This window comes from Doryrhamphus excisus, linkage group LG18 (genome assembly GCF_037039965.1).
Source record: "Doryrhamphus excisus strain RoL-2023G ecotype Guam linkage group LG18, RoL_Dexc_Guam_v1.1, whole genome shotgun sequence".
NCBI classification, from domain to species: Eukaryota; Metazoa; Chordata; class Actinopteri; order Syngnathiformes; family Syngnathidae; genus Doryrhamphus; species Doryrhamphus excisus.
This window is the reverse complement of record NC_136374.1, coordinates 8,106,914-8,134,644: the sequence shown is the minus strand read 5'-3', so window position 1 is coordinate 8,134,644 and position 27,731 is coordinate 8,106,914. Positions and strand designations below refer to the sequence as shown.

Here is a 27,731-nt window from a genome sequence, read left to right as displayed (position 1 = left end):
TCGCTGTATGTGACGTCACTTTCGGGTGCCGACAACCCGCTCAGCCTTTGGACTGGAAGAGTGTGATATCAGTGTGTGTCATTCTCTGCTCCGGGCTGAGCTGCTTCTTCCACTGGCCTGCATACACAAACCATGCTGTCTTTCGCTGTGAGACAACTAGCCCGGGTAAGTGCTTCACTAAATGACGATGTTTTATTCCTTTTTCATTATGATTTTTGGACTGTTTGCTTGAGCTTGCTAGCTTGAATAGTAGAGTTGTTCCAATCATGTCCGGTAACGAGGTGATTCTTAGACACCTGTTTTTTATTGCAAGGTGTGCCGCATTTACTAAATTAATTAATAGAGTAGTAAATTTTCTGTCCTTGATTTGGCCTATTTGGTTTAACTATTAAGGAAGCAAGCAAGCTTATATAATGTGTCTCCGTTTGCGAGCGGCAGCCACGTAATGATGCAACAGCCACTGCTGAGTTTCATCATGACTACCTCTGCACTCTGGTTAGTCACCACTGTCTGATCTTTAAACTTTATTGCAACCTTTTACAGGCCGGTATCCTCCACAGTAACATTTTGCAAACTTTTGTCATACAAAAACGTATTTTATTTTTTCATGAAATTCATATAACATAGAAAATGTACTTATACTAATGAATGATAGATTGATGAACAGATGGAATCAGTCAGCGTGTAGCCTTTAACCTGGTTGTCAGGCCAAAGCTAGCACGTCTATATACAGTAATCCACACTGCTTCCACCAAGGACTTACTATCATATATAAACTTTTGTTCACCTGACTGCAAGTCTTGGGGCCAGACTGCTTCTGTAGCCAATCTTTTGCCTCACAGCTTACAACAATGATGTGTTCAAGGACCGCCAAACAAAGTACGAAATCTCAATGCTTGTTGAATAAATGGTATCAATGAAGCCTAAAGACATGAATTTTGTTTTGGTGATACAGATATATGTAAGTGTAGTGTTAGTGTAGCAGCAGTGGCAGAGACAGAATTTTTTCAATGTGGTGGTCAAGGTGCGTTACCACAAATTATTAGACCAGCCTTGTTTCTTGAGTTATTTGTTCACTTTATTGCCTAGTACAACCAAAGGTACCTTACAAAAAATAGCGTGCAAGAGTTTAATCCATATTTTTTTTGATAATAACCCAAAAATGTTGTTTTTTTTTTTTTAGGAAAAATATTTTTAAAAATTGCCGAAAATAAATGTGTTGTGCTGTGAAGGGTGTATGGCAAATGTGATTAATTCAACACCGACAAAATAGCTTGAAAATAGACTGTCCCCAAACATTTTTAAGGGGTGGCCAAACTTTTTGACTCACAGAAATGCAGAATTGGTCAGAAGGCCAGAGTATATATTTGATACATGTACACTAGTTTCAGCTTTAATTCTATCAGTCCATCTGAAAATATTTGTCGTATTTTATTTATTAAAGTGTCATACAATCTGCTATATGTGTGTCCCTTTTTGATTGTGATCACTTTAAACATCAGACCACATCAAATAATGAAATTAAAATTCTGAATAAGACATCTTGAATGTTCATGAATAAAGGATGTACAGTGACGACCACCCCACTAGCCATCTAGCCATTGCAGGTATTAAGTTATTGGTACCCCCATGCAAGTCATGGTTTCACCTTGGCCACCCCAATGAAAAATATCTGACTCCGCCACTTACGTATATTGTGTGATAAATTAAATACCTTGGAAGACCCTGGTGGGCCGGTTTCAAATGTTTGGAGAACTGGATGTGGCGCCCCGGCCATAGCTTGCTAACTCCAGGATGGATGAACTACTTGTGGTTTGGTCAGTCATGCACTGTATTTCACGTGTGTCCCTTGTCCTCAAATGTTCAAAGTGCAAAAATATGAGCCTGCAAAACACAGTAGGCAAGCCCAGCAAATTTGAACTGATAATGGAATTGTTGGTTATGTAAGTGATAAGGCAAAAAGCAACAAAAGGGCACTGCAATGAGGACGTACACTTAAAGGGGACCTATTATGCTTTTTCAACTTTTCTGACCTTTTAGCGTTAGAATGTTGCATTTATGTGAAACAATATGTTTCAGATAATGAAAAAAGTTTGGGGTGGCTCAAAATGCGTGGTAAAACTGCCCCTTTGTGATGTCATAGAGGGCCGGATTACCTTATATGGTTCATAGTTAGGAAGCGCTTTGGGTGTGTGACCAATCACAGCAGAGTGGGCAGGAATAATTTAAAACAGACCGTTTTGGCAGGAGGTACAAATTGAAGGAAATACAGCTGGATTCTGCCAAATTAGAAAGTTTTCTGTGCAGGTTATTGTGTGTAGCTACTCTATTGGAGACCACAACTCAATACAAAGGGTGGTAAAATGAGCATAATAGGTCCCTTTTAAGGGGTGCTGACCACATTAATTTGCTGCAAAAAGTAAATTTGAAAACATAGTATACTATGCATGTAATTAATAGTTGCATTTAAGTAAATAGCATAGTATTACAAATAAATTAGTGGGATTTGTTGCTTGAAAACTAACTTGTCACAATCCAGCCTCAAAACTTGCAGTGAGGTGAATACAAGTTAATACTATATGATGGTAAGTTGTTGGAATAACAGCAGGCAAGCAGTGTGGATTATGTAGACACGGCTTGGAGAAAGCTAGCTAGGACGACCCAGCGGCCTATGGAACAGCAGAGCCACGTACCACGGTTAGCAGCTTTAGAGGGAGATGGAGGCGGCCCCACAACTGATGGAAAAACTTGGCATTAGTGGAGAGTAGTTATACTTTAAATGTCTTTAATCTGTCTTTAAGTCTTTAAGTATGTGAGGCATATTTTGGGCTCAAACGTGGATTGTGCTTCTATGCTTGAGCTCAGGGGTCGGGAACCTTTTTAAATAATAGAGCCATTGGAGTCATGTAATATTTTTATTCACCTGACTTGCCATCATGATGGTCTTTTATTCGTTTGATTATCTTGTTTTCGTCGGAAAAGTTAATTTCTTTGCATCAAGCATGAATGTTTTGTTAAATTTGCCATCTGTGTATGGCTTTCTGTTCCTCAATATTGCTAAAGTATCAGCAAGGCTAAGCTTGTCTGCTCCATGCGTGGCGTTATTGCATTATGGAAGGTATCACTTGGCATAAACTACCGGAGGGACAGCCATTGCCGGTAGAAAATGGACAGAAGAGTGATTACAATACATGATAATGTTATATTTCTGTAACGTTTTACTTTAAAATGTCAGCAAAAAAAAATTACAATGAATTACAACTTGTAAAATTACTATAAATTATTTGTGGTGTAACATATTACATCTTTTCTGTGATACTGTGACTGTATTCTCAACATTATACCCCTCAATTATTTTTTTTCTAATTCAATGTTTATTTTCTGAGCAAACATCTTGGGTTTGTGGTTCAGAAGTGAAACCACTGGAGTTTTGGTTGCCGTGGTTTCTTGACGGAACTGGATACTGCAAAAGGAGAAGTTGCAATTGCCTCAGTTCCATTTTGTGTAAGTGCATGCGAGTGCATCAGTTCATTGTTGTCATGCTAAACGACAAGACCACATGAGCCCGCCGTATTTCAACTTTTGTCACTGCGTCTGTGAATACATCATGTGCCTTTTAATTTAGCCTTATAAATTAGTCCTCATTTCTCCTCCATTACTTCCAAGCGCGTGCATACATCTGCTTCCTGTTGATGCTAATTGCTTAAGCTGGCATTGCAGGGAATGTTCTGAAAGGACATGAGACGTCTTTCTTTTCGGTAAAGTCATGTGGTGTCCTCACACACCCATGTGCATGTTAGTTCCCCTTCACGCCGTTTCATGTTTGATCAACACGATTTGACCCCATGCGTACTGGCATTAAAATAACTGTTGTTTTTATTGACCGTGAATAGAATTTTGTATAATGTATTTACATTGTGGCTGGGAAACTTCATTCATTCATTTTCTAACGCTTTTTCCTCACGAGGGCGGGGTACACCCTGGACTGGTGGCCAGCCAATCACAGGGCACATATAGACAAACAACCATTCACACTCACATTCATACCTATGGACAATTTGGAGTCGCCAATTAACCTAGCATGTTTTTGGAATGTGGGAAGAGAAAACCCACGCATGCACGGGGAGAACATGCAAACTCCACACAGAGATGGCCGAGGGTGGACTCGAACCCTGATCCTCTTAGCTGTGAGGTCTGCGCGCTAACCACTCAACCGCCGCTGGGAAACTTGATGTAAAAAATGTTGATGATATCATTTATAATATGTATAATATATGATATAATATAATATATAATGCGTGAATATTTTTCATTGATTTTAACATTTTGGAGTATTTTGGACCATTCTCAAGGTTCCAGTGTGGGCCAGAAGACTTGACTGGAAACACAGCAGCCTGAGAAAAATAAAGAGAAAACTTTTTTTTCCAAACCTACTACTCTAATTTCAGTTATGTTTAGAGATAAATGTAATTTCTCACCTTCGACGACCCCGAACTTGGCTTTTTTATTTTTATTTTTTTTACGAATGCCAACCATTATCCAGCAAGGGATCCCATCATTAAAAGCAGCATCAACAATCTGAATCCACTGTTTCACCAAGCTAGCTATCAACTCTGGAGGTATGGATGGCAACCATGTAAAACGATCCAAAGCCGATTTCAGGTATGCCCATCGTGGCACAGCAGCTGCATGCCATGACAGCACACAGTCGAGTGAAGATTGGCTTTGTTGGCATCGTTTAAAGTCCTGATTGTCACTCTGACAAACCCCCTGACCCACATCCCGTGTCGTCGCTCTCCCATCACTTCACGCCTCTTCAACCCCATCCGGCTTTTTTTCCAGTGTGCGGTGTCATCCCCACTGAATCACAAAGGCAATTTGTACTGCCTTCCTATTAGTTGGTGACAGCGCAAAGGAAAGTGTGTCAGACTGACGGATGTCGCTCCTTCTCTACTACTGCCTTACATAGCTTTCTTTCCGTCTCTCTAATCTCCTCTGTTTTTCTTGTTTTACTGGCTGATTGTTTGCTATGACCGCTGATAGACGCCAGTCATCTGTAAAATTGACTCGCCTCGAGAGACACTTCGGGAAATGGGCAAAAATAATACAGAGGGAGGATGAATGGATGTTTTTTTTAGTTTTGTTTTGTTTTTTCTCCCGACAAAGGCAAACTGTAGTCACATCTCTACCAAGTCATACAGTCAAACAAAAAAGCGAAAAAAATAACTTTTGTTCTTAGTGACAAACTCGTATTGAAACCATTGAAAATAAAAATGTTGCCGTACAGTAATCCCTCCTTTTAATGGGTTACAGGCCTGACCGTTATAAGTGAATTAATTATCAATGGAATATTTTCATAGTTAGCATGGAAAACCTGTTTATGGCCTTGTTAATATGGTTTTTAACATTATTACATTAAGCCCACTAGATCGGGTGCCACACAATCTTGTGAGAATGTGACAAGATTTCTCATTCAGAAAAAATGTCTCGTGAGCACTAGGCCTTGAACAGTAATAAATTCACACAATAAATATAATCAAGTCATAAAATCACACAATAAATGAAAATGAAATTGACTGTATTGCCATACGGATGTATGTCTGTTTTCCTCGTCTCTTGCCTCCAGACAGACAGGAAGAGAGTTCACTCTGTGCATTTGTTTCAGGAACTTGGCACGTTTGTTCAGTAGAACGGCATGTATAGCATGAGGCCTTTTTTCAGTCATATAGTCTTTTTGCCTGGGTGGATGGAAGTGGGGCCGTTGCATAAACACAGAGTGGCGTAGTCAAAATTAAATTGGTAGTTTGCAATTGAAATTTGCAATATATATACGTATAAAATTAAGCACAGCGCAACTTGCCCTGCTGAGGTGTTCAGGCGCACTTTTACATTGAATACGGGTGCTAATAAAAAGTGCCAGAACTTTGATAAAGGTGACAAACACTATTGAGTTCAATAAGAAGTCAGAGCAAAGTACAAAGGTAGTGTCTGTTGCAACAGTAGGACCCTATGATCTCCGCATTATGGGAATTGTGGGTGGAAAAGCGGTATTGGCCAATCAAAACGCAATCTTCTGTTAAATGCAGAACCTTGTGGAAATTGACAATGTGAATGAAATGCTGTCCTTCTGAGGAGGAACGTTTTTGTCAGAAGGTATGTTCCTGGTGGACTGTTCAATCGTTGTGGAATCGCACACACTACTCCGCCTAAATATGTAAAAATGTTGGTGATAAAACTTAAAAGGACCTATTATGCTCATTTTTTGACCCTTTTGTATTGGGTTGTGGACTCCTGCAGAGCAGTTGCACACAATAACCCACATAAAAAAAACAGAATCTGCACCTATTCCAGCTGTATTCCTTGGATTTATGCTTACAGCCAAAACAGTCAGTTTTAACTTATTCCGTACCTCCAGGCACGCCCACTCTTCTGTGATGGATCACACTCCCAACTACTTCCTGATTACTGCGAATAACACTTTGTAATTTAGTAGGTATAGAAGTTGATGATAAATGGAGAGCTAATTGAAAAGTATTAAGGAGCTACTAGCAGCTCATTAGCTATTTGCTGAGGACCCCTGATTTACTGTATGCAATGAAGTCAAAGAGTAGGCACCACTGGTGCTCCTCCAACCTCGCCTGCTTGAGGGGGATCACTGATTGTTGGACACACTTTGTCAGAAGCAGCGATGGTGCCATGTAGCTCAGAAGCTGGAACGTGAGGGCGCTGCGTTTACAAACTGCAGACAATCTTGGCACAACATCGGTAATGGAAATGTGGTCATTACACTTATTTGGCGGGAATAGCGTTTTCCAGACAGTTTGGCGAATATTTGAAGTTCATCTTCACATGAACAGCTTTGGGAAGGGCGGGGGAAGAAGAGCTTGTGGGAGAGCGTATTGTGCCTACACCTACACCCACGTCCACGAGGAAGCCCACTGTGACATCACAAAACAACAGTTTTGCAACTCCCTCTGAAACAGAGCCATCCCAAACTTCTTTCAGGACTCACTTTCAAATGCGCATACCACATTATCTGCAACTATGGAATCGGTTAACACAAGAATAAAACATTTTAACTACATTTATAGGTCAGAAAAGTGGAAAAAGCATACATAATAGGTCCCCTTTTAAGAAACGCCGTTATGACCTTTTCCAGACTGCTAGAGCTCAATCAAACGCTGTTAACACGTGGGAAATCAGTTTCTCTCACATTGAACTTCACAGGCTTGTAGGCAATGTATTTCTGTCCCAGGGACAGTTCTGTTTTCCTCCAATCAGCAGCAACAGCTTGGATATGAAGACAGAAATTGGTATATTGCGCACTGTGAGAGTAAAATGGCGACGTATATGAAGAAATCCACACTTGCACAGAATTTGTCTGGCTTTGGATCCTGGAGCGACGTTGGTGACACCGTTGTTGTTTAAAACATCTTTACATAGATGATTATTTTGTGTTATGTTGTAAATCTGTGAATAAATGTAGTTATCTTTTCATCAGAATCTTTATTTTGTTCTTATGTTGTTTACTTCTATGAAACAACAAAAACATGTTTTGAGTTTGAAAGCCGACTGCCCCCATGCTGAAGCAGTGGAAGGTGCAAGCCAGCACTAGCGGCCATTGGGGCACCAACTTGTACCATACACAATTACTCATTTGACCCTGGAAACTCAAAGAATTGATGATGAGCCGATCAGCTTGCTTCCAAAGGGGCTTCGCTGTTGCATTGTCCCTGGTTGGTGTTGATGTAGCCTCCTCCTTTTTTTCCCCCAAGTTTTCTTTCAAGTTCACCTTGAACCGGAAAGAGTAATCTATCGCCTAAAAATAGTCCAAGGGTGACACATTTGGTGCTGTGTCTTGGCACTCGTGCTCAGATAGAATGAGTTTATCCTGCGATTATTAATTAATCTCTTGTAACAGTCAAGGCTGCGAGGAAATTAGGCGGCAGAGCGCAGGGGGACTGACATGGGTTTGTGTAAAAGCAGCTCTGTTCTGTTTGGAAGCAAATTTGATGATAGTTGAAAAAGTCCAAATAAAAATGCCACATGGGTGCAACTTGGCCAGGATGCTTAGCTGCGGAAAGGATGGTTCGGGAAGGGAAAGCAGGTTTCTGTGTCATTGCTGTGTCCCTCCCTCCCCTCCACAGACAGCAAAGGACAGTTTCCGTCCAGACAAGACCTGTCACCATAACAAATTTTGCTGGCGATAATAGTCCCACAACTTATTGCCAATAAACAATATTATTGTCAGCATTATTTTTAGACCATTTTTTGTATTAATGTAATAACATATGGCATAATAAGGGGAATACACTGTTGGTAGTTAGTGTGGTGGCTCATTAAAGCTGGTTTTAATGCAGCTGATGACCATTCCAGTGTATCACAAAAAAACTAACAATATTATGCCTATGATAATATCACTGTAATGGGAGACAAACAATGCAATTTAAGTGTATGGTATGATATATGGTATAATCAAAGTTCTGTATGTAGCTTTGTATAACATTGTAGTGTAGTTCATTTTGGGTACAGTAGGGCAACAAAATGCAAACCCTAAAACTGCTTAGTAAAACAAAAAAAACAACTCCAAACAGAAAATACTCTTCCCCAGACTGGCACGATCCAACGTCGCAGCAGCAGAACTCTGCAGGCCATATCCAGATTAGATAAGCTGGAAATGCTGAATCTGTCCTCCGTCCTCTCATGCCCTCCTTGGGTACACTGAGGCTGTAAAAGTCTTTTTGTGAAAATGCTGATTGTTGCATGATGAACAACCATGTAGATAAGTCAAATAATGGAAAACATGCAAGAGTCCAATTCCATTATGGTACATACAATATTACTGAAAGGAGTTAAGTACATGAAATGTGTTGGACTAGTCTGAATATTATGTTAGGCCACTTAGCTGCAAAAAGCACATTTTTTCAACAGCATACAGTATTAATAAATCATGTTGTTTTTCATGGTTGATTATGGCATATTGTTAAAAAATGCAGATTTTAGCAAACGTTGCATATTTGCTGCCTAAATGAGCATTTTCAAACACAAAAGTCAAATATAAGGCTTTCAGAAGACTCATTGAAAGGCGTTGTATTTTACACTGGCCACAAGGTGTCAGACAACCGGAACAATAGACTGTTATTGCAGTTTTTTTCTGATGGCCCAAATGTTATATGGCCGGCCATCACAAAGGGAGACAATATCTGTGAGAAAACTACAGAATCCAAATGTTTCTGCAAATTGTGCTCTTAAACTTTTGATCGACTGACAAAAGCATGTTTGCATTTGAATGCAGCGTTCAAGAAATTGTCTTTTCAAAATGTGTTGTCTCTTGCTCTGATTTTAAGCTCGACTTGGAAAGTTCTTGAGATCTGCAGATTTTGGAGTGTGCCTGTTTAGACGGTGTCTGCTGTTGTTCAACCCTACCTATTTTCAAACAACCTATATCTGCACACTTTTTTTTCCTTCCCCCCCAGCCTCTGTGCCAACGTGCCCCAGCACGCATCTGTGTCCGTGGGCAACAGTCCCACGCCGCCAGTCGCCCTGTGGATGAAGACCGGCCTTGGACGGGCCAGGAAAGTCTGTCTCAGGACGACCCGGAGATGTGGGACCTGCTGCTGAAGGAGAAGGACAGGCAGTGTCGCGGCTTGGAGCTCATTGCATCCGAGGTAACGTTAATCAATGATTGCCGAACAGATCAAAGTTCCCAGTGGCGGATGAGATACAAGGACTGCCACTGTTGATAAATACACTTTTGTGGGTCAGTTTATCTCTGCATACTTTACTGGTGTTAATCATTTCAAATGTGTTGTGCAAAACGCTCACACAGTAGTTAGCTTTGGATCAGTTTCTGTTTTCATTCTAAGGCTGAAATAGGAAATCTTACTTGAGTGCAGGCAAGGTGTTATGCTGCCTCCTTCCCGCCTCCTTGTTACCGGCTTCTTTCTCGGCACAGTAGTTGTTCAGTGAAGTATATCAGCCGCCTCTCTCCACACAAAGCCACACCGCTCTGCCGCAAGATAAGGCTGATATCTTTATTCTTCCTCCTCCCCACTTCCCGCCCGCAAGCCTGAGGAGCTCAGCGCGTCTCAAGGCGGGCTGTTTTTAAAAGGCAATCCTGCTGGATTTTTCCACAGGAGTACATGTGCAATGTTCTCTTTGCAGCACACACGGCAAACGTGCAAACCTGCACAATCCAGCAGAACTATAATCATGCTCAGTCTTGATTGGCACTGTCTGGATCCCACATGATTACATGCCCATGTCATCTCATGAGTCCAGACTTACTCATGGCACCATGGCCACTACGTAAATGGAACACGGTATCAAACTCTACACTACGCAGCAATAAATAATCCTCCCTTTTGCAAGGATTATCATTTTAATCTGAGAGAGCGCCTTATTTGTTTACATGATCATTTATTTTAGTGGTGGTTATGATTTATGATCCTGGGTGATACCACCTTTCTTGCTAATGTTTTTTCATATAAAGTCAAATAATATTATAGGCATGATCCCTGGAAATGCAGCTTTAAGAGAGCAAAAAGTGGCAAAGTAATAATAAATCCTGCTTTGTGTTTATGTCAAGTTTGTTTTTCTTTAGCACAAATTAAGTTTATTTTCTATGCCGCTTGTCCTCATTGGGGTCACAGGTGAGCTGGAGCCTGTCCCAGCCGACTTTGGCCGAGAGGTAGCATACACCACAGACCGGTCAAATCGCAGGGTTGAAAAAGAAAATTGAATTAGAATTTTTAAATGAAATATGAGCCAAAACTGGACATGAATCCAGAATTTGCAGAGAAGGAAGAGTAGGGAAGTGTTCATATGCGTTTATCTGTAGAGGTGTCATTCATTTCATATCAATCATTCATTTTCTATACCGCTTATCCTCATGAGGGTATGCTGGAGCCTATCCCAGCCTTGACTTATCACCAGCCAATCGCAGGGCACATATAGACAAACAACCATTCACACTCACATTCATACCTATGGACAATTTGGAGTCGCCAATTGCGGGAGGAAACCGGAGTACCCGGAGAAAACCCACTCCAACCCAGGTTCTCCCGATCTACTGACTGTGGTCAGTATGCTAACCACTCGTCCACTGTGCGGCCCATATCATGATTTGTGGTTGCAAATACGATGAAATGTTGATATGGGTTCATGTACAACAATATGATCCAAAACAATTCACTAACTTTAAACTGATTCAGGTTGAATTAAATGAAATCTGTGAATAATTAATTGTACCTGATAAAACCTGACTTAAACTTAAATTTGATACCTCATTCACTTCTTTACAAGTATTAAAGAAGTTAGAGCAAATTTCATACTGGAAAATAGTTCCAATTGCGTTGTCAAGACAAAAGCTGTGATGTATCAATGAAATTTCATATGGAGATAGATATCAAAGTTAATTTATATCCTACATATCTTTTTATCTTGTCCTGTAGCTCCGATTCATGAGTTTGAAAGGCTCACAGTTGGACTTACCTTTGAAGCACTCGTATGATTTGATGTGGTGTAAATCCAGTACAATCGTGGCGATGACACCACAGGCAGATTCAATTGTGTATAGTTTCAGAGGAGTCGGGTAGGGTAGTAGTAGGGCATCTAGGGTCACTCTTAACTGGACAAAAACTCACAAACGTATGCACTTTGGAGAGGGCGTGCCAGGAAGTGCCAGACTCTTGGTAACAATAACAGTCGCCTTTACATGACATCATATGTGCGCCACACTCAAACACGAGTAATGTTTAAAAGTGCTAAAAACACACATCTATATAAAGCCAGCCAGGCTTAAATCCAATACTTTATTTCCTAGTATCGATTCAGTCGATTGATTAATTATTCGGATAATTCGAATACCTTCATTTAAAAAATAAATAAATAGTTTTTTTTTCTTGTTTCGAAGAATCACTTGCATCACCCACACAGAGGATGAAGAAGGAAGCGCAGAAGGAAGACGCAGAAAGATTGAAGTGGCAAGAAAAAGAGAACAATAAACAGAAAATGTGGCTAAACAGCAATTGGAACACTGACGTGCATCTGATTATTCCAATATTTAGTTAGATTGACTCATGTTATGACTTTCTAACCCTGTGAAGTTGTGAATATTTGGGTTCACAGCCAGTACATAGCCACTACTGAAATGTACCTCAACATAGTACATCCTATCTTGTACAAGGTCACACGTGTTGAATCCATACTGTTGTTCCATTGGCGCCGCCAATGTGATAAGGCAGACTAGTATGCTGTATCACCCTAACACGCTTTAATTTGCACCAGTGTCGACTTCTCTGATTAATTGACATGCTTGCTCGTATGTGCTATCACCTCAGAATTTCTGCAGCCGAGCTGCTCTGGAGGCTCAAGGCTCCTGTCTCAACAACAAATACTCTGAAGGCTACCCGGGGAGAAGGTAAGCCACCTCATTAGCACTGCTACTGATGACAGATTCATGAGGTTGGACATTCTAACACATACTGTACATCTTAGTCACAGCTATGTGAGGCTTCTTCATTTCCGCATTGGAGACTCAAACCAAGCATGGTTTTCATTTGTGCTTGTGATTGTTTTCCCTTTTAATGAAATGAAATAAAAGCACAATCCCAATGATGGGAGTAGTTTAGCCATCTGTGGCTGTCTCATCTGTAAATCCACTCTTTGAAACAAGGGTCGTTTAACATCTAATAGAGATAAAAAAAAAAGATTTATTATATAATGCTGTTGCATCTGCTACTCCATAGGTACTATGGTGGAGCAGAGGTGGTGGATCAAATTGAGCTCCTGTGCCAAAAGCGAGCCTTGGATGCTTTCGACTTGGACCCGGAAAAATGGGGGGTGAACGTCCAGCCGTATTCTGGCTCCCCAGCCAACTTTGCTGTCTACACCGCCGTGCTCAACCCCCACGACCGTATCATGGGCCTGGACCTTCCTGATGGAGGACAGTCAGTACTTTTATACTTATACTATACTTTATACCTATACTAAGTGTGTACACCAGGGGTCTCAAACTCAATTTACCTGGAGGCCACTGGGGCTAGGGTCTGGGCAAGGCTGGGCCGCATCAGGTTTCAAAAAAAAAAAAATGCATTTATTAAAAACTGAAAAATATACAAACTTTTTCAGTGCTTTGGTTCCCATTTTCTACAATAAAAGCTCTGATAAAACATTCCACTGTTCTCAAATATCTTAATTTTTATTTTTCTGCACAAAATAAGATGAAAAATAAATAAACAAATGAAGTATAAAGAAAATCAATCAACAGTAATAAATAAATCTAATAATAATAAAACAACAAATCATAAAAACTTAAGAAACCACATATAGTTGGTGGGTAGACAAATTATTTTTTTCAGATTAAAATGAACAAAGCATTATTAGAGCCCTGTAGACATGACAAAACACGACTATAGTCACATTTATACTTTTTTTATTTACAACATATTGCACAACTGCAGGGTCTTGAGACACGTGCTAACTCGCAAACTAGAGAGCTAGCGACCTAAACGGTAGCCTTCAAGTTATTTCTTTTAAACTTAAATAGCCAAAAACTTACCACTTCCACACGGATAGGGAGGATAACTATTAACAGTTATTTAACCTTTAACATGAACATTAATCAAACGTAATAATTTTTTCTGGGTACATGATACCATACAGCATCCATATCAAACTTTTGTGGGCCGCACTAACATTAAACTTTCATATCAAGGCGGGGGCCTCAAACTAGTGTCCTGCGGGCCGCGTGTTTGAGACCCCTGGTGTACACCTTATATTACCAGACATGCCAAAATTGTACCTACTCCCTCCGCATTTTGACCTTTGAATACGCTTGTACATTTCATTTAAATACATACTTTAGTCATTATACAGCTTGTTTAGCAGTATAGATGTACTATCCACTGAAAGTGAGCCAACACAGCCATTGTCAAAATGGCTGGCAACACATGTGAGTACCAAGATAATGGTGGTGGTGGTGGTGGTGGTGGTATGGTTCGGGGCTGTTTGAGAGCTGCTGTTCACAGAGGGCAAAGTTGACTTCCAACATGTACTGAGAGATTGTGAAGCAGCATGTGACCCCCCGCCCCCGTCCCTTGGGAAACTGGGCCACATTAGTTTTCCAACATGATAAAGAGCCCAAATACACTTCCATGATAAGTGTCCTGCTGAGGAAGGTGAAGGTGTCGGACTGGTCAAGTACTTTTTCCCCCCACACCGGAACCCAATTGACCATCCTCAAGTGGAAGGATGAAATACAGGAGTGTAACCTTTCTTGTTAAGGGGGCATTATGCATTCATATCATGCACCGGCACTTTTTGCACACGGCATGGGTTGTTAGCTGTGTGTTCAGCCCTCAACCGGAGAAGTGGATTGCACTTTGTCAGACCTCTACCCTGAGACCTGTCCAACTTGGGCGTCCCACCTGAAGACTGAGCTACTGCTGTTATAGCTCTGAGCGGCACTGAGGCACGTAACCCCCCACCCCCGACCACAACGTAGCAATCCTTCAGGGGGAAACTGACAACTAAAAATGAAACGTAAAAAAAAATATCCTACATCCAGACTTTAACAACCAACAACATAACGGCAACAAAAAATCTAAATAAAAATTTTTCATTATAAACGGGGCTGCATGGCGGGAGAAGTGGTTAGTACGAAGGCCTCACAGCGAGAAGACCCGAGTTCAATTCCACCCTCTGCCATCTCTGTGTGGAATTTGCCTGTTCTCCCTCCGGGTACTCCTGTTTCCTCCCACATTCCAAAAACATGCTAGGTTAATTGGCGACTCCAAATTGTCCATAGGTATGAATGTGAGTGTGAATGGTTGTTTGTCTATATGTGCCCTGTGATTGGCTGGCCACCAGTCCAGGGTGTACCCCACCTCTCGCCAGAAGACGGCTGGGATAGGCTCCAGCACCCCCGCGACCTTCGTGAGGTCCAGCTGGCGTATCCACTTGGTTTTAGACATGGCAAAAAGTTGACACGCATATTAAATGATAAAGTGAAGTCATATTTTAGAAATACACATACTATGAAATCCAATAAATGTGTTTATCCAACTTTTTATGAAAATATCATGCTGTTATGGACGTCTGAACGTTTTTACTATACGCCACAAATTGCGTAAAAGTATACACCACGTTTTTAGATTTTTGAATATTTTTGTCTGCACACACACTTTAGTGTGAGAACCCTCGTGAATGCCATGCCCAACAGATTAAGGCAGTGCTCAGATGACACTGGTGCTCACTCTGATATTCCCACTTTAAGCACCGTTTAGACCAGGGGTGGGCAAACTTTTTGACTCGCGGGCCGCATTGATTTAAAAAAAATTGGGGGGGGGCAGACTATGTATATGTAAAGTATATGTGTAAAGTACATGTGTAAAGTGTGTTGTAAATTAAATGTATTATTATTATTTAATTTTCTACCGCTTTTTCTCACGAGCGGGGATGCTGGAGCCTATCCCAGCTGTCTTTGGGCGAGAGGCGAGGTACACTCTGGACTGGTGGCCAGCCAATCACAGGGCACATATAGACAAACAACCATTCACACTCACATTCATACCTATGAACAATTTGGAGTCGGCAATTAATCTAGCATGTTTTTGGAATGTGGGAGGAAACCGGAGTACCCGGAGAAAACCCACGCATGCACGGGGAGAACATGCAAACTCCACACAGAGATGGCCGAGGGTGGAATTGAACCCCGGTCTCCTAGCTGTGAGGTCTGCGCAATAACCACTCGTCCGCCGTGCAGCCATTATTATTATCATTATTATTATTATTATGTGCTTGTGTCCCTTTTTTCAGGAGCACTTTGTAAACAACAGACCACATCAAATAACGAAATTTATAATACTTTGGAAAGAACGAGCGGGCCGTATTCAAACACTTAGCGGGCCGGATGTGGCCCCCGGGCCGTAGTTTGCCCACCCCTGGTTTAGACACTATGAGATCTACTTGCCTGTGTTGTCAGCTATTACAAAAATAATGTCTGCGTGTTGACTCATTTTCATTAGCTAATAAATCTGTACTGCTATACAAACTGTACACTGACTACTCTAATATATGTACTAGATGAATTGTTGTCCCTTGAGATGTTGCTGGAAATGTGGGGTGTACTGCAACTGCAGAATGGACGTCCTCCTTTTGTGACTTGCATGTTTCTTTTATTGCGACAATATTTCCTACATTGTTACATTACAGCTTTCAACACTCATGCTCTTTTTTTTTTTTTTTTTTCTTCAGCCTGACCCATGGCTACATGTCAGATGTGAAGAGGATCTCGGCAACCTCCATCTATTTTGAGTCCATGCCCTACAAGCTCAATGTAAGTGGAGAGCCTCGGCTACGTAACGCAGTCTAGATAACTTAACTAACTGAACTCAAGATAAACTTTAATGAAACTCAGTTTAATATGCAGCAATTTCCATTCCCAATCTCCTTATCTCTGCTCCAGTGCTAATTCATGTTGGCGTTAAAATGAGCAGTGCATCAGATCGGTATCAGTATCAGTTTGACTGTGGGGGTCATCAAGGTGTGCTGGTGTTACATTTGCTGAAAGATGGCCCTGAGAGTCAGTGTGATGTATGGGCAGCCGGCACCCCTTTGTGGGGAGAGATAATGGGAAATCGACAGGCCGGCCAGCACCGGCGGCTCTGTCCTCGCGACGGTCAGCTTGATAGAGCGAAGGGAGTAGCCGGCATTAGATGTGCGCTGCAGATGGGAGATTGTCAGCTTGTCTAAATAAAGCTTTCTCCCTTCTTTCGCTTGTCTTTTTGTCTCACTTTTTTCTATCAGCCCATCTTTTCCCCTGCCGCCTCAAACTTGGTCTTATTTGACTCCCATCTGATGTGACTTATTTCAATAAAAAGAGCATGAAGTGTCTCCAAAGCCAGCTTCGTATCAGCGCTTGAGTGGGCACTTGAAAGGTTGCATTTAGGGTGCATTACCTCAATTGCACCGAAGTATCTTTTTAAATAATTCCGTCCTCTTTCTAAGGTAGTAGCTTCAAATGTAGCGGCGCCGAATGGAAATAATCCCTCTTTGATGTTGTTTGCAAGTGAGCCTCAGATATCTACGTTTTTTTTTTTTTTTTTCCTTGCCTACTTCTGCCCTAAATCTTTCCTGGCACTCTTCTCACTTCTTGTCTCCTCCCCTCCCCTCGCTCTCCTCAATGGGCCCCCTCAGCCCGCGACAGGACTCATCGACTACGACCAGATGGAGATGACGGCCAAGCTGTTCAGGCCCAAGCTCATCATCGCTGGCACCAGCGCCTACGCCCGCCTCATTGACTACGCCCGCATCAAGAAGGTGCGCACGCCTTGTCCGACCTTGACCCCTGTCTGTCAACACCCTCTTTGCAACTTCTGTGTCAAAAGTTAGATCAACTTTGCAATATCCCGGATCAAAGACGCCGGTCGAAGTGGGACAGTAACCCAAACTTTCTGGTAAATTTGTCTCAAATGTGTACAGAAGAGCTAGACGTCATCCATCTTGCAGAATTTCCTTTAAGGTGTTTATTGTCAAGTATTATTGTGCAAGTACCACTGCTGGTACTTGAGCAAAAAGGCACAATCTCAAAATTATACTACTACTGTAATAACACAAGGTTTGTCTTTTAAGTATATCTAATGTTTTTTTTAAGCCTAAAGTTTAAAAAAATCTATATATATATATAAATATCAATGATCTCCTGTAACATCTAAATGATCTGTAAAAATTGGATACCCCTGATCTAAATGATTAACTCCACAGCCTGAGAAATGTTATGAGACAAGTCAAAATATTATGGGATTAAAGTCAACGAAAATGTACAAAAAGAAAGTCAAAAAGTAGTTGGAAAATTAAAAAAACAGCAGAAATGGAAAAGAACTAAATGACAAAATATGAAGGGGAAAAAGTTGGATTTTAACAAGAAGTTCCAATTTTACAAAAATAAACTTGTAATATCAAAGAAAATGCCAATTTAGTAGCTTAGAGTTATGTAAAATGGTAATGAAACAATTGTATAATTGTAAAACATAAACATTTTTTACGTTTAATATTAAGGTAAACAATAATGTTGGAATTATGGGGAAATTAGGTTGGGGAAAACTTACAATAAGGAAATAATGTCAAAGTATTATTGAAATAAAGTCTTTATATCATAAAGAAATTTTAGGAAGATGTTTTTAAGAATAATGTTGAAACATTTGCCAGATTAAAAAAAAACAGCAAAAATGGGGGACATTCTTGTGTTGTTTCCTTATAAATGTACAGCAAAATCTCAGATTATTTCTCAATATGGCCCAAATACTCCATACTAGGAAAGACCATACGGTCAAAATATTATAGTTCCAGTGTAAAACCATTTCCAGGGTTCCTCCATGATTCACCTACTCAACTATAGTGGACGATACTCCAAGCAAGCAACTTTCAAGCACACAAAGTGCACAAGAGACCCCGTTATGTGTTGTTACTGCTTGGTCTTTGTTGCACAGCTCCACTTTAGCGAGGTACCCTCAGATGGAGTGTCCCACCATTGCAGCGCCGTGTGTCTTTATTAAGATCCATAACAGCTCTGCCACTAGACCTGAAGTGCAGCCATATTTCTCCACCAACCCGCTAGTGTCTCTCAGTGGAATCATTCACTGTTTTATGGTAGAAAGATTTTCAGCAGTCTTAGCGGCACATTCTTAGGACGTGCACACTCCAACCACCACCACTCCTCCACCAGGCTGGTGATCATCTCCCCGTCCTTGTCAACCCGTGCCAGTAATAAACGTGTTCTGATCCACTTAAGATATGAGAGGGGACAGCAGATTTTCATGATAATGCATATTTACTGGAGCGTTCTGAAAAGATGCAGCGCTCTGATCTCTCGCCAGCAAGTCATTTGCATGCGCGCGTGCAAATGGTGCCTCTTTTTCCGTAAGTGTTGGCAAGAGAAGGCAAAATAAAATTAGTGGTGTTGTAATATTTGGGGCCCTCAGGAGAAGGGCTGATCTGCTTAATTGCCAACGGTTTTCTTTTGAAATGCTTTTGTCTTTAAATAAATCTAATGAGGTCCAATACAAGTTACACTGTATCCATAAATATGGTTCATACTGTCTAATATTTTTGACGCTCATGCAACTAAAATATTAGACACACAGGTAGCACTCAGTATGATGCATAATTATGTCTATGCAGTAATCCCATGTTCATGACAGTCAACTCGTTCCATGGGGCCCCCGGCCGAGACCAATAAATTTCCACAAAATGGGATTCTGTATTTATAAATGGAATATTTTCATAGTTGGTTCTAAGTACAGACCTCCATACATGAAATTCCACCATTACTCTTCTATTACCCAATATAGTAGACATAAGAGAAAATAAGATGTAAATAAAGGAAATAAGCACATATGTTGCTGTGTGTCTGGTGTTAGGGGAGCTGAGTAGGTGGAGGACAGGAAGTGACATTGTCTGAATGCATATGTGAATGCATTATTTTACTTTATGTATCATTTTATGCTATGACATGCTTAATGTAGACAAAAATATGTAGAATAATACATGCTTAAAATAACTAAAATATGAGGCATGGCTCAGTTTTATGGTAATTATGGATAACGATAAATACTATAAATTCTATAAATAAATACTATAAATAAGACTCATCTTCCTCTAGCTTTTTTGGTAGGGAAAAATACAGTTTTACATCCCTGTTAATACACCACTTGGCTGCACTACTGGCTGCAACCACCAGAGGCACCATTAAGTTAATCTCAGCTATTGAAGCAGCAGCTATTGTCCCATGCCATAAAAAATATTAAATTATCTCCATTGATTGTGGACGATGCTAAGTCCAAAATTAGTTGATTCCAAGTAAAATGTGTTTTCCTCCTCAGCTGTGCACGGACATCAAGGCCTACATGCTGGCTGACATGGCTCACATCAGCGGACTGGTGGCAGCCAAAGCCATTCCGTCCCCTTTCGAGTACGCTGACCTGGTCTCCACCACCACTCACAAATCCCTCAGAGGAGCCAGGTGACATGTTAATAACGACCTACGTGGTGATGCTCGACTGTTAAAAACACCAGCAGAATGTTCATGGATTCTTCTGTTTGGTCCAGAGCTGGTCTCATCTTCTTCCGTAAGGGCGTCCGCTCCGTGGACAAGAAGGGGAAGGAGATCATGTACGACCTGGAGGACAAGATCAACTTCTCGGTGTTCCCGTCCCTGCAGGGTGGACCTCACAACCACGCCATCGCTGGTGTAGCTGTGGCACTCAGACAGGTCAGGAAACCAAATATTTCATCAAGTTGATGCAATCCTTTTTTTATGCTGGTTACATTTACATCAGCGCTAGTCAAGTATTGGGATTAAAACTACATCTTTGTTGTGTGCAGGCTCAGTCTCCTATGTTTAAGGAGTATATTGCCCAAGTTCTTAAGAATTCCAAGGCCATGGCTTCTGCTCTCCTCGGCAAAGGCTACACCCTGGTATCAGGTACTTGACTTGTAATTCACAAGCATCTTAGCAAAGGAAAGGGCCACAGGATTGTACTATTTTACTACAACCACGTAAAACCACATATTCCCATTAATCCCATTATCTTCAAATCAGGCAGATTTTTGGATAGAAGTCTTGTGTTGCATCTCATTACGTTTGTTCTATCTATGCATCAATTGTCAATACCGCTTATCCTATGCTGGAGCCTATCCCAGCTGACTTTAGCCAGGAGGTGGGGTACGCCCATTCACGGGGCACTCACATTCACACCTATCGACAATTTAGAGTTATTAATTAACCTAACCTATTTTGGAACGTGTGAAACCGGACTACCTGGAGAAAAAGTCCAAACAGAGATGCCCAAGCAGAGTTGTTATACACGTGTCTCTTGAATGTGCGGCCGACATGCTAAACACTTGATCACCGTGCAGCCTCGATTGTTCTCATGTTCCTAATATTGTAGCTCCGATCCCTGCTTTTGACCGGGGTTACGTTCCACAGCGACAAGCAAGTGTTGAAAATACTTGTGTAATTGATACACAATCCAGGATTAATATGTAAATATACCTCACACACTTATTAAAAACATTTAAAGTGTAAAATGTATAGCTACTCACCAATGATGAATGATTTGAGCCGAATTGATGGGTAATGGTGGTGCTTCCGTAGCCAAACAAACTAATAATGCAGTACACAACCATGGTGCATTTAAGGATCGCGGAACAATGTGCAAAATCTGCTTTAGAAAAACACTTTATTAGTGAAGCTGTGGGCTTGTTAAACAGGAGTACATATATACTGTATATACAGTACATTTTACACTTTTTATTTACATTTATTTTTCGACTTTTGGTGGAGAGATGTTTTTCATGGGAAAAATTGCCTATTTTTGCAGGGAAAAAGTTTTTTGGGAATTTGCAAGAATCCACTATTTTTTATCCAGTCCATGCAAAAGATAGCCAAAAACATAAAGCTAAGAGGAGATGACATTATTCCAGTTACATGATGTTGCTCTTGTTGATCAAAGCCCAGGTTGAGATGTTTCCTTCTAATCAAAATGTTTTAACTGAATGTTTCAGGGGGCACCGAAAACCACCTGGTTCTGGTAGATCTGCGACCCAAGGGCATTGACGGCGCCCGGGCAGAACGGGTCCTGGAACTGGTTTCAATCACTGCCAACAAGAACACCTGTCCTGGGGACAAGAGCGCCCTCACTCCTGGAGGCCTCAGGCTCGGTGAGGGTCACAAACAAACCACTTGGTTATGCTGCTGCGTTTAAAGCACCACCGTACACTACATGGGCTCCATTTGGACCTTAATGAGGTTTTACGTAGAGCAGGAGTGGGCAAATGTTTTGACTCACGGGCCGCATTGCTTTAACAACATTTATTTTTACACATAACAGTCCACCTGGAAGTAATGTATCTGTAAAAGTGTGTCCCTTTTTTTTCAGGTGCACTTTGTAAACAGTAGACCACATCAAATAACGAAATTGATAAAACGGCTACTTAAACCATCAAAAGTTTGGCTCAAGCCATGATGCCAGGTTGTATGTTAAGTTTAAATTAAATACTTTGGAAAGAACGGCAGGGCCGTATTCAAACACTTGGCAGGCCGGATGTGGCCCCCAGGCTGTAGTTTGGCCACCCCTGACATAGAGCTACAAGCAAGAAGGGGGGATTTAGACAAAATCACTTAGAAAATAACAAACTGAAATTTCACCTGATCCAAAGTTTAAGACCACAGACTATAAAAGCCAAAATCTGCTCAAAATTGTCATTTTCTGTCAGGCATTCACACGGTCATGCCTCCTGGTGGTCGGATCATGGAGATGCATAAGCAGGGCCTCTCATAGCGTGTTGCCGAGGTTAGAAGCAGTCAGGCTTTTTTTAAATATCCTGAGAAAAAAGTCAAGTGGTAGACCCCAAAAAAATGAGCCGGAAGATCCGATTGGCTGTCCGTCAGGACCCAAATGAAGGCCCAGACTGCGCAATAACCATCAGATGCCATCTGTGAGGAAAACAAAAAAAAATAGATTCAAAGACCTTGTCCCCTTCAATGCCACAAATCTGCCCATTTAGACTTTGCCAAGGAGCATCAAACATGGGACATTGAAAGGTGCGTCAATGTTTTATTCTCTGAGGGGAAAAAAATGTAACGTTGCTGGTCCAGATGGCTTCCAACGTTACTGGCAGGACAAGGAGATCCCACCTGAGATGTTTTCTACCCGGCGCAGTGGGTGCTTTTTTCATTCTGTGGCACACTGGAGCAGGTTGTGCAGGGTCGTCAAACGGAGGCTGGTCACGTGTCGCTGCAGTTTTTCTACAGGAAAACACTGCAGTTCACAATGCTGGCTTGACCAAAGACTCCTTCAGGGAGACTAACGTCACTCTTTTGGACCATCTCGCATGTTCCCATGATTTTAATCCCATAGCGAATATTTGGGGATGGATGGGAAGGGAAGTTTATAAAAATGGCCGTCAGTTCTAGACTGTTGATGCCCTTCGTGAAGCCGTCTTCCCAATAGTCTCCTGGAAACACTCATTAGTCATTACTGAGTTTGACTGAGATTTTTTTTATTATTATTATTAATTATTACTTTACAAAAAATAGTAATGGACAGCAAGACATCATTGCTTCAAAAATTGAGTTGGCAACAATTGGTTGTTGATGATAAAACAAAGAAAGGTGGTGATTTAAAATTTAAAAACATTATCTACATACCTCAAAATACAACAACCATTACAATACAATACAATAAAATACAATGCAAACAAACAACCCAGATTAGGCACAGCAAGTGAAGACTGGGGCTGGAGCTGGTCATCGGTAAAACCTTGCTTTTTAATGCACAAGATTAGACACATGCAATCCAGAAAATGATATGTAAATGTCACAAAAAAGTGGGCTAATAAATTGACAATAAAAGCACAAATACTACGGATTTCAGAAAATAACAGATGGAATGATACTGCACTCTACAAGAAGGAATGAAGTCTGTAAAATTAAATAATTAAATTAAAAAAATACAAAAATTGTGAACTATAATGATGAAAATGGTAATATTAATGATGGTAATAATGATAAAGATTATAACAATAATGGTAATAATGATAATAACAATAATAATATTACAATGATAATAATAACGGCAAAACAAGACAGTGGCATGACCATGTTTATATCTTGCAAAAAGGGGTAGGCTTTTATAAGCTTTTGCTTCAGCCTACTCCTTTTGGGCTTGTGATCAGATAGTTGAATACAGATGTAAATAATGGAGAGTTATATTTTGATTGGTGTGGGAGATGCACTGTGGTGTTTTGTGTATTTGCCAAAATAAATATAAAAAAAAAATTCTGGTTTAGAGAGGGTTTTTTTTTTGTTTTTTTTTTTTACTTTTGATCAACTGATAAGCAGCCTATTTTAGTTTAATTGTTGTTTTCAAGAAATGACTTTTTCCAAGTGCTTTTTGTAACTTGCTTTTGCATATTGTAGCTTTACTTAAAACCTCATTGAGATCCAAATGTGCAAAAGGTAAAATCTAGCTATTTTTCAACTGGTCTTAAGATTTTGATCGGATCTCTATGTGTTTTTTCACCTTGAAAAAACAAATCCGTCCTTGCATACGGATATGAGTCAGCTACACTGCTCTGAGCAGGCCATGATTAATTAAACATATTTAGCTTTTTAATCATCTTCCAGGAAGTTCACAAGCTCCTCATTTACACTGCCCCATTTTTTTTTTTTATCATAATCTGACGGCTGGATCTTTACCTCCCTATGCAAATGACATACCTTTTCTTTTGTTGACGTGTGATTATCATTGTTATGATTTGAGTGACTAATTTCTAAACTTTAATTAAGATAGACCATTTAATTCTTCTGTCAAGCACTGACAATACTGTTCCTACTTCATATGTGGGTGGTGAGTAGAAGTAGAATACAGAATGATGGAGTAGAGTGTAGCATAGTGGTGGTAGCATCGGGTTCAGGGGCTGCATGAATGCCTCCAGCACTTGTGGAGCTGTGGTTCATTGAGAGAAATATGAATTCTCAACATTTTCTGCCACATGGTGAAGCAGGGAGTCATGTTTGAGTATCTGATGCCATGGCGTTTGTGTTTGTGTGTTGCAGGCGCTCCAGCTTTGACATCCAGGCAGTTCAAAGAAGCTGATTTTGTTCAAGTGGTGGAGTTTATGGACGAGGGCTTCCAGATTGCCTTGGATGTGAAGAAAAAGACAGGTGAGCAAAGATGAAGGATGTTGCAAATGAGTCACTTTTCACGCCGGTTACCATTCAGGAACTACCAGTGGATGACAGAAATCCAGGAATAATTGATAGGTTGGCGTATCTTCCCATTTTGTACATTGTGATCATTTAAGGGCCCGATTGACAAGGTTGTGAATGCTAAATCCGGGATCGTCGTCCCTTGCTACATCGTGGTTCCAATATTGCTGCCTCGCTCTGTCACGCTTTTTCAGTATTCTGGTTATTAGGAATCGGTAATGTTACATTGATGAGACATGGTGAAAAAAGGTACTCCTCCCATTTGGTGTGGCAGTGGTATGTTTGTCTTCTTACCTTCTTCACCACCCAATTTCAAACCTATTTTTAAGTTTAGAGCCAAGGTTCAAAACTTGTATAATAATATATAGGCTAGGTTGGGGGAAAAAAGTTACATATATATGGGATAATATAGTGTATATTTTCACTGCCATGTCATAATCAGCCCCATATATCGGTTAGGCTCAAGTACACCAGTTGTCATAAGGGGTGCGTGAATAAAAACAAAAAAAAAAAAATTGGTGCCGTACACTCAAAAGTATAGCTAAAAGCGAAATTAGACACAAAACAGCCTATCACCCTCGTTGGTTGTTCCTGTGCAGGAAAGCTCCAGGACTTCAAGAACTTCTTGCTGGAGGACCCCGAGACAGTGGCCCGAATTGCCGGTCTGCGCCACCGTGTGGAAGCATTTGCCAGGCCTTTTCCCATGCCGGGCTTCCATGACCATTAGGGTCATTAGAGATGCAGCTGGACACAATCCTTTCTTTTAAAAAAAATAATAAAAATTAAAAAAAAACAAGGCTAAAAAAAAAAACAAGGCCTCCTAACAATAAAATTTTTCAGATTTCATAGAAGAGATGAACCTATTTTCTATAGTTTTTTTGTGTTTACATGGACCTGTCAAACTCAAACACTGACATTCAATTTGTCCACTACTAAGTCTTAATGTTTTGGAATTCTTAATGTTTGAGAGCACACCGTTATGACATTAAATGAGTTTTACATTATCATGCAGTGGTACGGAAGCTACAGTCTATGATTTATGAGGCCATTTATGATCTACAAAGAGCACTTGTAGAGCTCTAATTTCATCCAAACATAACATCCAAAACTATTTATCCCACAAATGCTCAAGATCCATAATGTTAAACAAGGTTTTTCATACATTTTGTATGAACCTTGTAACAAAAAATTACTGGAATAAATCCTAACTTAACATTCAGTGTAGATAAACATGTTATTTTTATTAATAATAGCAAGAATTAATTTTCAATTATACAAAGGCATTTATTTACTTTCTCCTTTATGAGTATGGTCTTTCTTTGAGGACGACTTCAAGGTGGTGTTTTACAATGTGATTTTTTTTTTCTTTTTTTTACTTCTATGTAGTTGACAGGTGACCATAATCACTGCATCAGTGAGCAAATCAGGTTTCTCTGTGTTCATTTACGGTAGGACCAATGTTTCTACCATTCTTTGCAAAGCATCTCCAGGCCGCCTAATTACCGTATGTGAAACTAGAATAGCGTATATGTTGGCGAATCCGCCAGTGTCTGCTATTGTCTTTATCCCTGATATTGTCTAAACTGACTAAACATCATTTGAATTACTATAAATAAAGTCAGACAAAATAAGAATGTGTGTTGGGTCATGGTATAATGCGGTATTAGTACATAACACGACATCTCCAAAATGTGTATATTTATATGAAACATTGCCAAGATGTTATGTAGCAGTAACTATAGGGGTGTTATTTCATGTCTACAGGGCTCTAATCATGTCAAAACACATATTTAGAAAGTCATAAACGGGAGTCGACCCTGGCTTTGCACGCACCCACGGGGCCGGAGGATCTCTGGCGGTGGGGGCTTGACCTGGCTGCACGGGGCGGGGTTTGCTGGGTGGTAGAAGGCAGTCTCTCTCCTTTTGTCATTCTCAGAGTGACAATTACACATTCACATACACGAGCACACTTACACACACATATATGAATATATACATAGAAGTACACACCTCCATATGGACACTCACAGCTCATGGGTGCTTCTCTACACAATCTACCATCTTATCCCTGATGTCTATATGCTATTATTACAGTAATGATGTCAAGCAGTGAGATTTTAATTACTGTAACTGTATGGCTGTACTTGTGTTTACTATCACGTTACATGTCTTCATTGTTACTATTGCTACTGGTAAGTTGGACTGTTTCATTTCACTGATATCATCTCCATTGTGACCCTTAGCCATCATTGACATTTAACTGGTGCAGTCCTGTTTGTCACTGTTGTTCTTATGGGAATTCTTGTTGCTGCTGTTTTTGTTTCTCTCTCTCTACTGCACTCCCCACCCCCCATCCCACCCAGTTTCTCTTCTTCTTTTCTGTGTTTCTTCTTGCTCCGGTCCGGTCACTCCAAATGCGCATAACAAAAACATCAAGTAACAGCAAATAAAATGTCATGGTACAGGGAAGTTGTAGCCAACACCTTTCCTGACACAGAGCAAATCTGTTTAGCATTTAGATCAACAATACTATCTGCCCCAATGGCTGGACGGGACAAAAAAAAAAAAAAAAAGTCATAAACATTAGTATTGAATCATAAAAAGGGTGAACATTAGGCTAAAAACATAGCCACACTAGCTGTGCTATTATTTTTTCACTGTTATAAACTCCAAAGCTTCAACTGCTGCAACTTGTGAGAAGTCTTAGGCAACTCGACCAAGGCCGCAATGCAAGCAGTCCTTAAAAAGAGAATTAAAAAATGTACCCAGATGAGTTACAACATGTAAACAAGAAAAAACGCGGTGAAAAAGTCCTGTCAGGCTGTAACTGTCATAACTGTCTTCTGTGTTTGGCCATCTGCTATGTTGTCCCCTAATGTTAGTCATATATCAAGGACTTAGAGCACACACACTGCTTCTAAGGACAACATGATCAAATCCCGTTACCTCGCGAGCT

The 27,731-nt window shown here is 40.5% G+C and overlaps 1 protein-coding gene across 1 annotated transcript; it reads left to right on the top strand.

Moving 5' to 3' along the window:
* Positions 1-26,409, top strand: shmt2 (serine hydroxymethyltransferase 2 (mitochondrial)). The gene is made up of 12 exons (XM_058055301.2): positions 1-165; positions 9,477-9,668; positions 12,342-12,421; positions 12,750-12,950; positions 16,258-16,339; positions 17,200-17,322; positions 19,884-20,023; positions 20,110-20,272; positions 20,386-20,485; positions 21,568-21,723; positions 24,623-24,730; positions 25,375-26,409. The coding sequence occupies exons 1-12, from the start codon at positions 133-135 to the stop codon at positions 25,500-25,502; spliced, it is 1,506 nt and encodes a 501-aa protein (XP_057911284.2). The 5' UTR covers positions 1-132; the 3' UTR covers positions 25,503-26,409.
* Positions 26,410-27,731: the final 1,322 nt, after the last annotated feature.

What these genes read in the sequence shown, in the direction of transcription:
- shmt2 (XM_058055301.2), top strand. Translation starts at nt 133, where the DNA reads ATGCTGTCTTTCGCTGTGAGACAACTAGCCCGG. An exon ending in ACTACGCCCGCATCAAGAAG is followed by an intron (nt 17,323 to 19,883) that starts GTGCGCACGCCT and finishes TTTCCTCCTCAG; the next exon opens with CTGTGCACGGACATCAAGGC. An exon ending in TCCTGGAGGCCTCAGGCTCG is followed by an intron (nt 21,724 to 24,622) that starts GTGAGGGTCACA and finishes TGTGTGTTGCAG; the next exon opens with GCGCTCCAGCTTTGACATCC.